Raw genomic sequence first — 16,318 nt, forward strand, 5'->3', positions numbered from 1 at the left:
TGGGGAATGGAGGGTACACAATAATTACAAAGTGTTCCTGTTTGTTAACACTCTTAAAAAATACTTCTAAGATTCTTAGTTTATCAAAATAGATAAACTCTCAGTCAGTATACAACAAATTTAAAATATACAAAATAGTCTGAAATGAGGCATATATTGCAGTGGTTCTAATATAAAAATGTGCTTGTTAACTAGTATTTCTGATACTACTTCGCTATCTGACCATCTTGTAAAAGTGCTTATTTCCATTTTTTGCTGAATGGGCACTCTATAAAAAGTAATATTTTGTAGAATACATACTGAACATGACATTTTTGTGAAAATAAATATATTATTGTTAATATTCTCCTCCAAGTTTGGCAAAATTGCATATACCTTACTGAAAACTTAGATATTAATTTTAGCTGTTTAATTTTTGAGGTAATATTTCTGACTTTGAATTAGATGTAACCATGAATTAAATAGACAACATTACTTATGAATTCTGACTTTATTTACATTTTTGTTAACATGATTAATCAAGAATTAAGTTTAAATAAAACTGTGCCTTGTGAAGGAGGGGAACTGAGTATGGATCTTTAAAAAAAACTTTTTAAGACCTCAGTAAACACATTGTCCATTCATGGTGGCCATAGTCAGCGCAATGCTTTTTAAAAACAAAAACAAGTGAGTAGTCTTTAAACTAGAGAACGATAAATCAAACCCTGATCCACGACCGTAGAAGTATGTTTCAGAGGGAGCCTTCCATTAGTTGAGACGGCTCACTGGCTTATAAATTCTCTTTCAACTCTAGATTCTGTGGTTTCTAATTGACTTTTTTTTCCTACTGACCTAAATATGTCATCAGCAAAACACTTCATGGAAGTTTCTCAAGATTTGTATAAAATCTTAATCTGTCGTTTGACTAATGAAGACATAATGAACTAGTTAGTACCAATTTACAATATTACATATACACAGATATACAGAGAGAAGCACTTTGATCACTAAAATATTTTTTTACTTAACGATTCCATATCTGATCACATTAAATTTCATTCTAATAAACATATAGGTGAAAATATATTTCTTAAAATAGAATCATTTCTTCAAGTACCTTATTTTTTATATATTCTAATGATCCTCAAGATTTTCTTCCAGATAAAAGTTATTTTTTCATGAAACATTTTCAAAGAGGCATTATTTCAGTTGTTCTGAAATGTTGATTTGTGTAGTGTAAGTTGACAAATACTTTTTGCAAATATTAACATCCATTAAAGACATAATGCAAAGACATCATTATACTTTCATTTAAATTTGAATAGTTTAAATATATTTTTTTTCTGACAACAATAAAACTTTCTAAAGATTTCTTTAAGTTGTTAACATAAAAATGTTAATAGGTTAATATAGTTTTATGACATGTTACCATGATATTTTAGACAAATCTGATGACATCACATCTTATATTTTGGCAAGAATATACACAGTCAATCTGGCTTTCTTATTTTTATGATGAAAAATTTAGTTAAAAGAAGTTAGGGATACTGTTAAAAAATCACCAGCCAGAAAAGGGCAAGAAGGGGAAAGTAATGCTTTAGTGTGGTTTTGGCTTGCTGATTGGCTTCACGACCTGAAAGCTTGTATAATCGTGTTCAGAAGGAGTATTAGAATTGTTAAGTCCATTTTATTGTTTGATATGTATGTCCTTCAATGTTATACCCAATAATACATTTGAATTAGGATAAAGTGTATTTATTTATTGTGGTGTCTATTCTATTCAAGGTCTGTTCTTCTTACTAGGTTTGAAAGATTATAGGGCAGCCTGGCTAATAGGTGCTAACTTTTTTCCTTGAGCTCTGGTCTTTGTCAGGTAGTATTGTCACCTCCTAATATGACTATTGGAGTCTGTCAGAGTAATGCATTATAAAAAAAGCCAACCTTGCTTAGTTTTATTCTATTTAAAAAATAGACTATTTGAAGGTTTTAAATAGTTTTCCTCTATAAGAGCTCATTTATGTCTAGTATCAGTTTACACAGTCTTGATCCTGTGATAGTATATTTTGAAACAGAACCACATATTCAGCCATAATAATTATTATCTAATACAGGTATAGCCCTTAATATGAGTCAGGCATTAATCTAATTCTTTATACAGTTTAACTAATGTAATCATTAACCAAACTTGTCAGTAAAGATGCTATTTTTTTTATCATGGTAAAATATACATAAATGAAATTTTCCATTTCAACCATTTTAAAGTGCCATTCATTGACATCAAGTATATTCACATTGTCGTGCAACCACCACCCCCATCCATCTCCAGAACTTTTTCATTATCCCAGAGAGAAACTTCGTACCCATTAGACAGGTAACTCCCCAGTCCCACTCCTGGCGACCACCATTCTGCTTTTCGTCTCTATGAGTTTCGCTATGCTAGTGAACTCCTATAAGTGGAATTACACAGTACTTCTTATGTGTCTGGCTTATTTCACTTAATGTCTTCAGGGTTCATCCATGTTGTAGCATGTGTCAGAATTTCATTCCTTTTTAAGGCTGTATACTATTCCACTGTAAGAGTACACCAGCATTATTCACAATAGCCGAGAGGCGTAAACAACCCTTGTTTATCCGTTCATGTATCAGTGGACATTTGGGTCACTTCTACCTCTTGCCTATTGTGAATAACGCTGCTGTGAACACTGGTGTACAAATATCTGCTCAAGTCCCTTCTCTCAGTTCTTTTAGGTAAATACTCAGAAGTGGAATTTCTGGGTCATATGGTAATTCGGTGTTTAACTTTTTGAGGAACTGCTGTACTGTTTTCCAGGGAAAGTACTATTATTATTGCTATTTTGCAGATGAGGAGAAATGAGAGGATGAGAACCTTTGGTCTCCCTGTAGTCTATTCACATCATGCCAGAGTCCACTGAGTGAGGGTTCCTGAATTAGGGCAGCTGCAGATTTCAACTAAGGTGCTAATTATTCCTGACAGATCATAATTAGAAAAAGGGAATTCCATGATCAAGTACATTTGGAAAATGCTTTGCTAAAGTTAATGAGTTTCTTTGATGTAGACCTTCCCGAAGACCTCAATATACTAAATGCGTTATAAATCTCTAAGAGGAGAATACGATATTCAAAGTTTCCCAGATATTTTTAATCATTGAAGTCTTTTATTTATTAAGTAGCATCTTGAAGACTGAGTGTGAAACAGAACACACTTTAGAAGATTTAGAAAATATTGATAAGAGGTTATTCAAAGTGCGTGCCTGTTCTTCATATAAAAACTTAAGACATGAGAATGGAAGAATACTGCCTTAATTATAAGTAATAGCTAATTTAGAACACAGATCAGCATTATATTTACTGGTAAAAGACTAGTGTTCTAATCTGTTAAATAATAATGTTTTCAAAAAACAATTATTATCACTTTATATATTAAAGTTTTGGTAGTTCTGGTTAGTGCCATAAGTCAGGAAGGAGAAATAAGTAGAAATTTTGGAAAGAAGAGACAAAATGTTTTATTAGAAAATATAAAATAATGAGTTTAAAAAGATTTAATTAGTAAAAAGTTTCAGAAAATAGGTAGATATAAGATTAATAGAAAAAATCAATATGTACCTTAACCACCAGAAATTACAGGATTTAAAGAGATTCCTTCACACTATCTACAAAACCTATAAAATATTCAGTGTAATCTTGAAGAATTTTATAACTTATCTGAGGAAAACTGTAATATGTAATATTTAACTTAGAGATATAAAAGGGGTATATACTTAATATATCTCAAATATGAAAAGGAATATTTAAAAATGTTAATCTTATAATAATTAGATTCATTGTATATAGCAATAAAACTCCCAATAATATTTTATTAGGAATTCTCAATTTTATTTGGATTTGCAAATTTTATTTGGAAGAATAAACAAATGAAATTGTTAGTGAACATTCCTATAAAAAAAAAGGCCAATGCAATGGCATTAAGTAAAATAGTAGGATGATTGCATAAGACTAAAAATGAAATCAGAATGGAATCAATAAAATAGACAATCGATAGAAATAGTTTCATATAACACAGACTGTGAGGCTGTAAGATAATACATCATAAAGTAAGAAAAAAATCAAGTGCTTAGTAAATTAGAAATTACAGCAGGTCCTCGAATAATGTCGTTTCCTTCAGTGTTGTTTCATTGTAACATTGATGAAAAAAAATTAATTCAGGACCTGGGCAACTGTCTGTGTGCAGCTGGCACGTCCTTCCACAGCCACGTGGGTTTCCTCCCCCAACCCAAAGACTTGCACGTGAGGCGAACAGGCATGTCTGCATTGTCCCAGTGTGAGTGAGTGTGATGCGTGTGAGTGTGCCCTGCAATGGAAGGGCATCCTGTCCAGCGTGGGGTCCCATCTTGCACCTTGAGCTGCTGGGAGAGTCTCCCACCCCCTGGGACCCCAAACTGGAGTCAGCAGGTTGGAAAACAATGATCTGACTTGTTTTTATTTGTCTTTCTTCAATGTGTGCATAGCTTACATTTATTTCAGTGTTTAATATTAGAAGTGTTTTGACTCTTTATGTAAAAGTTTGGTGATGATTTTGTGACCAGAAATATGCTGTAGGAACTTAACTCTTGTTTATAGCAATTAGCCTATGGTAAAATTGGTTTCTTTATGTCGTTTTGCTTAAAGAAGCTGTTTCTAAGAACTTATCGATGACATTAAGTGAGGACTTACTGCACTAAGCTAAGATTAGAAATTAATCTTTCACCTTGACTCAAGTAAAAATGAATTTCAGATGGATTAAAGAGTAAACATATTTTGAAATTGTAGAAGAAAATAGAATCAAGTATTCACCAAACCTCCAGAAAAAAGGTGATTTTCTCTCTCCTTGGTCTTTTCAGAGGATGTTCCCTTCCCTTCCCGTCCCCCATCCTGCCCTGCCTTTCTTGTCTCAAATAAATGGAAGTTGTGATGTTTTTTCCCCAAGACCCACTGAATTGTCTTGCATACACCGAGGCACCTATGTCCTATATTTAGACCAAGATTAAAAATTAGAGTAATTTCCCTCTAAAGACTCCTTTATACTTAGGAACATGACACTAGCAGAGTCTAAGGACACATTTTACAGGGGAACTGCCCAGCCGAGAGGTGGGCGTGCTGGGCTGGTTCTCCCTCTGCAGAGGTGATCTGCCAAAGGCTGGAGAACCAGACATCATGCATGTTGTAGGAACTGTCCACGACTCTAACTGTGAATCGGGCTAAACAACTTCTGATATTGCTGCTAAGAGTCTAACCCAGAGCGGCCTGATGGACCAGATGCCTAGGGCGGCGCCCTCTCAGGATCGCCATGTGTTCACCAACCCAGAAGCTCCTCAAAGGATGAGTTTCTAAACTCTATAGGATGATAAGAAATCTCAACAGATGTGGCTCGCTAAAAATAAAAGATAATGCACTTTAAAGATGATCTTAAATTTAAAAAGCAAATAGCGGCTTTGTGCAGTGGAGTGTTATAACCAGTGAGATTTTCCCAAGGTGCTATTATGACTAATTAGAACCTTTCCAATACCCTACACAAATTCAGCTGTGTTCAACTCATTGTATTTCAGTGAGATTAGAAGACAAATACACAGGAAGAATCGGGCAAGATTGATCACTGAAGAATAATTATAGCAATGAAAAATCGGAAGCAACCTAAATGTCTACAATTAGGGGTTTGGTTATGTATCTCCCCCAGTAAAAATAGCTCCATGAAGGCGGGGAGTTTTATGTATTTTGTTCCTTGCTATAACAGCATCTAGAATAGTGTCTAGTACATAGTAGGTACTCAATATTTTTTGAGTTAGCTACTCAATAAATATTTATTGAATAAATGACTTTTTAATTGTTTCATATAAGTAACTCTCAGTCTCAAAACCGGTTGGATAGCTCTTTGAAGGAGTATCACACGTTGCTTTTGTATGCCCTCCACCCCCGACCTCGCCCTCCTCAGGGCAGAATGAAGCAAGGCAGGTGGGCACACTAGTGACCCAGGCGCTGTTTGTGGCACTGGATTCCCCCTGACTCCCAAGCTGAGATCGGGGTCTGCTGTGCTGGAAATGTCCCGTGTCTGGATCTGGGTGGCGGCTCCAGGACTAGATACGTACGTAAAAACTCCCGAAGCTGAGTGCTTCAGATTAGTGCCCCTCTGGTGCTGACGTGTGTGAATGATGCCTCAATGAAAAGGTTAAAAAAAAAGTCTGTTCCATTTTTCGAGATCTCCAGAGGAAGTTAAACATGCTAAATGACAGATTAGGAAAGCGTCCTATATGTTCTTTCTTATTAAGAATTTCTAGTTTATTGAAATTTTTGTTTTGAATTTAAAATGAGAGCAACATCATTTTTATTTACTTTGTCTTTTGCAGAGGCAGCACTAGCAGAATTTCACAAAAAAATCAAAGAGGCTTTTGAAGTGTTTGACCACGAATCGAATAATACAGTGGATGTCAGGTTTGAAAGTATTTTCTTTATTCTTATTCTGTTACCAATAGAACTCATAAAATAGGAAACGGCTCTTTTTTTTTTCTTTTCACATTCCTTAGATTTATTATGCTACCTATAGTATTTATTTTCATGTTTCCTGTAGAAGGTCTTTTGGTAACTATTGTTTCAGATCAGTATTGTTTCTTTTCTGTAGTCTGGAAAAAAATATCTCTATATTGCCTATTCCAACAAACTGACTGTAGACTTTGCCAATCAGATAAACTCTACTGTAGCTTTAGTGCTAGATGCATGGTTATCATTTGGTAAATATTTGTTAAATGAATGAATAGAATTTTCTTTTAAAATAAATAGATATGTATTATTAAATCATAAATGGGATATGACACAGAAAGATTAATAATGGTATTTGGGAAGTGTATAAAAAGTATATAAAACCAAAGTGTATAAAAAGAAGAGAGAAAAACATGAATACTGGTAGGTCTAAAATGGAGGGCAGGAAACAAAGAATAGTTTGAGATGAGAGGAAAAAAGACAAAAGGTAGAGGAGACTTTTCGTGAGTGTAGTAGGAGTCGTCGGCTCCCTTCCACCATTCCTCTCCCCTTCCCCTTACCTCTGCTTTGCACATCTTGAAAGATTTACTCGGAATTTTATCACAGTATCGAGAGGGGTGGTCTGGCACTGTGACTGCCGGGCAGCCAGCGGGCTTCGAGTCACTCTGTAGAACATCACGTGCTGCTTTCCTCCCGGCTCCTGGGACGATCCTGGGGTCTGCAGCGGACCCTGGGGTCCAGTCCTGGCTTTGCGACTGTGAGTAACTTATTTATTCCCTCTATGCCTCCGTTTTCATATTGGCCTCGTAGGGTTGGTGTGAGTAGTTCTCCCAGAGTGGGTAGGGGGTCTGTGAAGTCTAAACTATTTTCATAATAAATCGAAGACAGTATTTGCTATTTTCATTCTAATTTATTTTTTCACAAATGTACATTGGAGTTTTTCAAAAGCTCCATGATGTGTGATATTGTATCAGATCAAATGTAGGACCACACGGGAGAACCCAGCTATCTTCTGTCAAGTCAGCCATGAAAGACATTTGCAAACATTTAAAACAGGGCCATCCATTCTTCTAATCGAAGTTGTTTTTTGTTTTGGAAAATGTAGTTTATTTTCCTGAAAATTTTGTTATTTTTGTAAACATATAATATGTTTTTTAGTTGTGATTTCTAAATAGAGTGATAAATATTTTTAAATTTGATGCTTAATTTGTAATATGGTAAATATAGATAAATGTAGCTAATATTAAGAAAACTCTTTGAGGGTCTCAATAATTTTGGGGAGTGTAAAAGGAGTTCTGAGACCAAAAAATTCGAGAATGTCAGTGAACATTTTTAAATCTCTCAGAGCATTTTTAGCTTGGAACAAATTAGCTTGGGATTTAAAGCTTAGAACCATATTAGGTGTTATTATTTCACTTATTTCTTGTAGCAAATATTTTAGACTCTATTTTTCCTCTATTAAATTTGGATTAGCAGTGTTATATGGTACATAAAACTCTTATAAGACCTTTTTCCTTATTTCTATGTGTTCTGTTTTGATTTTTGAAGTTCTGAAACAGTTCATTTTCCTTGTTAAATAGTTTTTAAAAGTTAGCACCTTGAAAAACATTGAGGCAAGTTTTCAAAATCATTATTTAGGGGAATTTTTATTTTGCCTCATATGAAACATAGCACATAATACATTTTGACTTATATACATTTCCTGCTCTGTGTTCAGATTTTACTCAGTAGGACTGATTGAAAATTAGGTTTTGAATAGATAATATATTCACATGTGATAAAATTTGAAAGGTACAAAGAATGTACGGTGATAGGTAGAGCTCTTCACCTCTAACTCCTGGCTACCCAGTTCCCTTTTCCAAAGGCAAGATTGTTATACGTTTCTCGAATTCTTCCAGAGATAGTCCCTGCAAATGTGCGTGTGCTTGTGTGTCATTGTTATAAATATGCATAACATAAAAATAAGATTTTAAGAAATTATTTAAAAGTTTAATGCCTGATTTAGTTTGGAAAATTACTTTATACATGCTGGTGATGCCGTTAATTTCCTCTTTTTAAATTAAAACATTTTTTCAATTACAGTTGACATAAAACATTAATTTCAGGTGTACAACATAGTGATTATACATTTATATAATCTATGACGTGACCATCCTGATACGTCAAATACCCATTTGATATTGTATATAGTTATCATAATATCATTGACTGTGTTCCCTGTGCTGTGCTTTACGCCCCCTTGACTGTTTTTATAACTGGCAATCTGTAGATCTTAATCCCTTCCCCTTTTTCACCAATATCCCCAAAGCCCCTCCCATCTGGCAATTTGTTCTTTGTATCTATGAGATTATTTCCGTTTTGTTTGTTCATTTATTTTGTTTTTTAGAATTCGCTTAAAATTAAATCAGATTTAATTTATTTGTCTTTCTATAAAATTTAACATCTTAACCATTTTTAAGTATACAGTTTAGTGGCATTACCATATCCACTTTAACTGCCATCCATCTTCAGAACTTTTTCATCTTTCTGAACTGAAACTCTATACCCTTTAAGCAATAACTCCCCATTCCTCCCTCCTCCCAACCCTCGGCAGCCACCATTCTGCTTTCTATGTGTTTGACTATTCTAGGTACCTCATATCAGTGGAATCCTACAATATTTGTCCTTTTGTGTCTGGCTTATTTCAGTTAGCATGCCTTCAGGGTTCATCCACGCTGTAACATGTGTCAGAATTTCCTTCCCTTTTTTAAGGCTGAATAGTATTCCACTGCATGTAGGTACCACATTTTGTTCATCTGTCCATCCATCCGTCCAGGGACATTTAAGTTGTTTCCACTTTTTGGCTCTTTGAATAATATGCTGTGAACATTGGTGAACAAGTATCTGTTCATGTTCCTGCTTTCACGTCTTTTGGGTCTATGCCCAGAAGGGGAATTGCTGACTCATGCGGTAGCTCTGCGTTTAACTGTTTGAGAAACCACTGTACTGTTTTCTGCAGCAGCTGCATCATTTCACGCTCCTACCAGCAAAACACACGGCGCATTTCCGCCCCACCCCCCCGCAATTTCTCCACATTCTTTCCAACACCCGTTTTCTGATTTTCGCTTTTTTGTATAACCATCCCAGTGGTTTTGATTTTTGTTTCCCTAACGACTGTTGATGTGGAGCATATTTTCATGTACTTATTGGCCATTCGTACATCTTCTTTGGCAAAATGACTATTCAAGTCCTTTGTCCATTTTTCAATTGGATTGTTTGTTTTCCGATGTTGACTTGTAGGATATGTGTGTATTTTTAACGTAAGTGGTGAGAGACTGTATACACCATTCTTCATTTGTTTTTTCCACTGGTCAATATGTCTTTGTGATTATTCTTTATTAATACTTAAAGAGCTTCCTCATTTCATTGTGTGAATGAACCTTCACATGTTGAATTCATCTCCCATCAATGGATACTTAGTTTTTTTCCAGACTTTTGCTACAGTAATTCATATGGCAGAGAATACCTTAGTATGCATGTTATTTTGCAAAGATGAGAATTTTTCTCTAGTATAAATTTTTGGAAATATGTCAAAGTGCATGAAAGTTTTGGGTGGGAGTTGCTGTCTTGACGTACATACTTCACTTCATGTATGAGCATGTCTGTTTCCCTCCTCTCCGTTAAACAAAATTAAATCATCAAACTTTCAGAATTTTTACCAATCTGATCTGAAAAATAGAAACTCGCTATTAATTTTTATTTCTCTAATTATGGAAAATATGGACATCTTTTCATACGTCCAAAAGCAATCTGTATTTCTTTTTACTTGCACTTGTAGTTCATGACCTTTCCCCATTTTTTCCATTGAATTATTTATCTTTTTATATATTAAAGATCTTAGTTTGCGAAATGTACGCCATCTGTCTTTTTACTATTTTTACTTTCTGGCATTCAAAAATTTAAAACACAGTCAAATTACAAACCTCTTGAGTATTGATTTAATTTTTGAAAACAAAAGTCAGAGTAGTTTTAATAGATTAAACTTGAGTTGCCCTGAGTAAAGCTAGTTTGGTAAAAAAATTTTAAAAAACACATTCCATAAGGAATGCCTCTAAAGTAAAGAAGCTACCTTTTTTCCCCCGTGTAGCTCATCAATTTAATATGAAAGTCTTTCAAATCTTATTCACCAAAAATCTAGTTTTTTTGTAATCTATGTTTTTTATCTTTGGTGCTAACAGAATAAAAAAGTCTATTAGAAGTCAGTAGAGTTCCTTGCTGGCTCCATTGTTAATTTTTTATATGCTACCCTCTTTTTATGTCATTTCCTTATCTATAAAATTATAATAATAATACCTGATTATTAAGAGTGTCAAATAAAAAAATATGAACAAGTTCTTATAAGTATTTAAGTTCAGATCAACTTATATATTTTTAAATATTCCATTCGAATCAATCCCAGAACAGATCGATACTCAAGACCGTGGTGAGCCCGACGATATGGGGTCCGATCCTGGAACAAAAGTGCTGGTCTTTCCCTTTCCCCAGCCGCCCCCGTCTGTGCCACAGTGACCCTGGTTATGAGTAATCCAGACTCTTGACCCTGGTTATGAGTAATCCAGACTCTTGCGCGTGTACTTCATACCTGCCTCATCTACAGGAGAGTTCCCCGGATGTTTTCTTGTTGTTTTCTTAGTCTTTAGGCCAACATTTCGTAGCTCAGCAGCTCCAGGTGTCCTTTTTTGCTGCTTCTGTCTCAACTCAGCGTGAGCCTCTGAGGCTCACAGCACCCAGTGCGAGGCTCACAGCACCCAGTGTTCATCTTTTTCTCTATCTTAAGTGATAGGAAGGAACCTATTCTGTCTTGTCTAAAATTCAGTAAGTTGTGGGTAATAGGAGTCTTTTTTTTAATGGATTAGAAATAACTCTTCCTAAGAGGGCTGAAGGCGCCATAAATATTACTTCTGCTTCTTCACATTGAATACCATTTTTAAAGACAAGTTAATACAGCATTTCACAATTTATTTTTATCAGGTGGTGAAAGGTGTAAATAGTGTGGATCAATTGCTTGGACAGTTTCCCCAAACAATTATTATCTGAGAAAGTTTGAGGCTAATCAAAGGGCTTTGAAAAACTACGCAGGTGAATGTGAATGGGCCCGCAGTTGTGCAGTGGAAGCATATGAAATGGTGGGATCGTTGGACCCAGAGACCCCTTGGGAGGGAAGGAAATGGAAGGACTGGGGTTTATTCATGCAATGACAGTGCACACACGGATGAAAGGAATGATGAACAATGGCTCCACATGGAACTTGGATAAATTTCAAAAGCTATGGTGTATTAAAAAAATTACCAAAAGAAGCAAACAGTATGATATTTACATTTTAAACGCAAAGTAATAGTGTCTATTGTTTATGAATCCAAAGACGTGCATGGTCATGATCATTATCCTCAGAATAGTGGTTGCATCTGCAGATGGAGGGAGAAGGGGTGGAGAGTGGGTCTCCGGCTCTTCCTACAATGTCTTATTGTTAAGGGAAAAATCTGAAGCAAATGTGGCAAAATATTAACATCGGTTAGATCTTGGTATTGGATGTATGGCTGTTTTATTTTTTCTGAATTTTTTTCTGAAAATTTTTAACACCTGCAGCACCTGGTCTTCCTAGGTGGTCTCCCATCCATGTACTAACCAGGCCCGACCCTGCTTAGCTTCTGAGACCAGACAAGATCAGGCCCGTTCAGGGTGGCATGGCCATAGAATAAATATTTTTTAAAGAGAGGTTTACCCCTTGTCTTTTCACCATTTCACTTTCCAGTTGCTTTATAAAAAATTGATTTGCCTTTTGATGAACTGTGATGAACTGTGATTAAAAGAATCAGTTAAAGCTGTTTTAAAAAAAAAATCATCCCAAATTCTACTTCTCGAAATAGCAGTTGTTAATGTTAGAGAACTATCATTGTAGACCTCTTTTTATCCATGTGTAACAGAAATGGATAGAAGGGTGGGGAGTTAATAAGAAAGAAGGAAGGAGGAAAAGGAAGGAAGGAAAAATGAACTTATGGAAGAAGAAAGTCTGGAATATAATCTCCATAAAGGCAAGAGTTTCGGTCTGTTTGTTCATTTGTATTTCATCAGTTACAAGTGTTTGGCCCATAGTAGGTGCCCAATAAATATTTATGAAATGAATGAAGGAAAAAAGTATCCTAGAAAAATAAGATCGCAATAATCATCCTTTTTAGAAATGAAAAATATTAATTTAATTTTACGCGAATGTGCTGAAAGAAAATAATTAACTTAAATTGAAAAAATTGTGGAATCTCAAATGTTCGTTGGCCATGAGAGACATTATTTATTTTAATTCCGGAAAGATAATCAGAAAACAATTGAGGTCGCAGTCATTGTGTAGGTTTTTAAAATACTGCCTCTTTAAATATAAAAACTGTCAGTTGATTCCTTGCTGTGGAAGTTGAGGACATTAGCACTTTAAAAACTTCTTCCACTTCTTCTCCCTCAATCCCCCAATTTATCTTAAGTACGTATTATTTTTACACTTGCGGGGTAGAATATTTATAGTTTGTTTAGTATTCATGCAAGTTTTTAGTATATTTTTCCTATGTTTGAATGGAATTACTGCTAACCACCATTTCCCCGACATCCTTGAATTCTTTATTTTGCTTTCCATTGTCTGGGATTCTCTTGTCAATTTTTTTAAAGAAAGTGCTCAGGGGTGTTTTTCCCTGAGTTCTTTTATGTCTAAAATGTTTGCTTTATATTTGAGTACTTTGTCCTTGAATGACATTTTATGAATTTATGCCATCATTTTAATGGTTGCAAGGTATTTGTTTCAATGTATGACTATTCCATAATTTAACATATATCCTAATTTTGGAAATTGGAGTTGTTTATAATATGCTACTATTGTATCAAGGCTAAAATTATTAACGTGGAGTTGTTGAAAGACTTCAGCCCTTTCCTAGACTGCCAAAAATAAATTGTGTAAGCCCAAGTTCTTTTTTCTTACTTTTCCGAAAGAGGAAGATATTTTTTCTTGTTGGGAGATAGGGTATCTCAATCTACATAATGAAATTCTGAGAGAAGGATCGCGGGGGGCGGTGTAAGTATGCTGTGATCTGAGTGTTCGTGTCCCCCTATTGCGATAGCATCTGGGCCTCCGGAAGGTGTGGTTAGGTCAGAGGGTGGGGGCCTCGCGGTTGGGTTTAGCGCCCTTGTAAAAGAGCCCAGAGAGCTAGCTCGTCCCTCCCGCCACGTGAGGACACAGCGAAAGGACGCTGGCCAGGAAGTGGGTTCTCACCAGACACCAAATCCGCCAGCACCACGGTCTTGGACTTCTGGCCTCCAGGACTGTGAGCAATAAATGTTCGTCGTTTATGGCACTCGGTTTATGGTGGTTTGTTATAGTAACGCACACAGACTAAGGCAGAAACCTGCTGCGACTGAGACTGGAAGGGGAGTTTGTTACAGACGTTAAAGGGAAGAGTGAGATTTGAGAGAGAGCAGTGGATCTTAGTCACGTAATATGACGGGATTAATCAAGAAAGGGGATTAAAATTAAGAAAATTTTTCAATAGATGATATATTCACATGGTTGAAAATTCAAAGAGAACAGTAAGTATAGAGAAAAGTCCCTCCAGCCGCCTCCACCAGCCATCCGGAGCCCATCAAAAGTACTAGCAACGAAGGTTCTAATTTCTAGGGATCACTCCAGAAATATTCTATGCATATACAAGGAAATGCATATATACCATTTTTTTTACCCTCTTTTTTTACTCGAATGGTCGCACACTTTTTCGTACGGTACTGTTCCCATGGGATGTGATCAAACCCATGGTGTTCATTCCAGCATCAAGAGTCTGGAATGGGTGTGGCTTTCTAGCTCAATCTTAGTCCAAGTGCATAAATTTTCTAAGTTTTAGTGTATTAGAGAGTATCACAAAGGGTGTGGGGCCCTAGGAATCCCAGTAAACTATGTCCCAGGCTTTATAGCTGGGAGTGGATTAATAGGATAATATCATGACAGAACAATAACACTTGGATTCAGGCTACTGGGTCAATTGGCTGTTGTGACAAAGAAGACCCTTTCTATATTTGATAACTTTGTTTTATTTTTTAATTAATTAATTAATTAATTAAAAAAATTTTTTTTAGGTGAGGTAATCCTTGGTTGACCTCACAGATTGCAAAGACCTTGTCAGCTTACAATCTCTTATTTTTTATTTTTTATGCCTACAGCACCTGATCTTCCTAGGTGGTCTCCCAACCAAGTACTAACCAGGACCGACCATGCTTAGCTTCCAAGATCAGACGGGATTGGGCTTGTTCAGGGTGGCATGGCCATAGACTGTATTTGATAACTTTGGAGGCCGACTTTGGTTGACTCTAGATTATAGGTATCTGTCTGTTGTACTTACCATGTTGTCTAGGTCAGGTGTAAATTTTGTCGTATGACCACAAAAACTGCGAGCCGTGGGCTGTGGATTGGTGGTCTCTGGGAGTGTACTTCCTGCGGCCTCTGGGTGTGTTCCCTCTGTGGCTTCCAGGTTCATACTCCTGCGGCCTCAACCTGTTCTCCTTAACACAGGAAATAAAATATTGGATTCACTTGAAAAGTGTGAACCCTATTAAATGTGGAAGATTTAATGCAAATGCATACCAGACAGTAGTTCATGAGGTTAGTAACTAGTGGTTCTACCTTCTACACAGAGCAGGTAACTCCATCTTCATATGGTCAATAGTAGCAAAGGAATTCAGTGTTCTCTATAGTCAAGATAGAAGGGGCGAGTGACAGAAACTTCATCCACCACGTCTACAGAGATAGTAAGACAAAATGTCTAAACCTGTTCTTTCCCTGGGGGAGATGAGAAAGATTGGAGTCGGATGGGTGCAGTTCAAGTGGCTATCGAAGGGAGAGGATTTAGTACATCAGCAGGGTTCCAAGGGGTGCATGGGAATTCCTTATTTTTGTTTTTGAAGAACTCAGAAACAAGTGTCCAGAGACGCCCTGTATCATGCAGTGGTGAAACCAGGCCAGAAGCCAGACTGTAAGTGCTGTAATTCAAGTAAGCTTTTGGTTAATTTAAAGGCATGGTAGCTACGCCAGAAACTAACCCATGGCCTTCTTCTGTTTCATTTTTTGAATTACTGAGAAGTGACGCTCAAATGTCTTATTTTTTGTCTGAAAGTTACTAATGCATTTCAAAAAAAATTTCCAACCTTCCACTGAGAACTCATTTTAGGCTATCTTTCCTTTGCTCACCTTAACTCTAAGAGTATTTATGTTTTTAACTGAAAGCTTGTATTTCTTGTCTCTCTTAAGATACAGACTTATAAATGGATTTAATATTCGTGTTCTATAATGTCTGCAGCATTTCTTCTGTCTACGTACAGTGTCGATAATATTAGCAGAGGGTATGTATTAATTTGGAAATGGATGTATAAAGATGGGTTAGGGGTCACTCAGTGAATTATCTGGTTTGCTGCCCTAAGGAGCCTAGATTTTGTTACGTAGGCAATATAAATCCATAAATGCAAAGATGTGGTAAGACTGGATTTGGGTTTTTAGTGGGAAAGCTCAAGCTATATAGAGGATGGTATGTAGTTTGGCATGCGGACTAGAGCAGTGGTTCCCAGTTCTAGGAGCACATGAGAACCACTGGGAGCTCTTGAAAAGACCGCTCCCCGCCCCCCGTACACAGAAAACTGAGCAAAGACTTACACAAGACTTGAAGGACAAACCTCAGTGGCACGAGGTCTTCCAGTAGCAGGTATAAACAAGGATATAGAATGAGGAATTCCCATATTCTGCGCAAAGAAATCT

At 36.1% G+C, this 16,318-nt stretch overlaps 1 protein-coding gene and 2 pseudogenes across 1 annotated transcript in view; 1 reads left to right on the top strand and 2 right to left on the bottom strand.

Annotated features, from left to right (window-relative positions):
* EFCAB2 (EF-hand calcium binding domain 2) overlaps positions 1 to 16,318 on the top strand; it is a 73,507-nt gene that overhangs the window by 24,801 nt on the left and 32,388 nt on the right. The window contains exon 2 of the mRNA XM_016163474.2: positions 6,378 to 6,462. Coding sequence (XP_016018960.1) covers positions 6,378 to 6,462 — 85 coding nt within the window. The remainder of the gene's footprint in view (positions 1 to 6,377; positions 6,463 to 16,318) is intronic.
* Positions 12,124 to 12,242, bottom strand: LOC118613412 (annotated as a pseudogene).
* Positions 14,725 to 14,843, bottom strand: LOC118613516 (annotated as a pseudogene).

The sequence above is a fragment of the Rousettus aegyptiacus genome, unplaced genomic scaffold (genome assembly GCF_014176215.1).
Source record: "Rousettus aegyptiacus isolate mRouAeg1 unplaced genomic scaffold, mRouAeg1.p scaffold_m13_p_18, whole genome shotgun sequence".
NCBI lineage: Eukaryota > Metazoa > Chordata > Mammalia > Chiroptera > Pteropodidae > Rousettus > Rousettus aegyptiacus.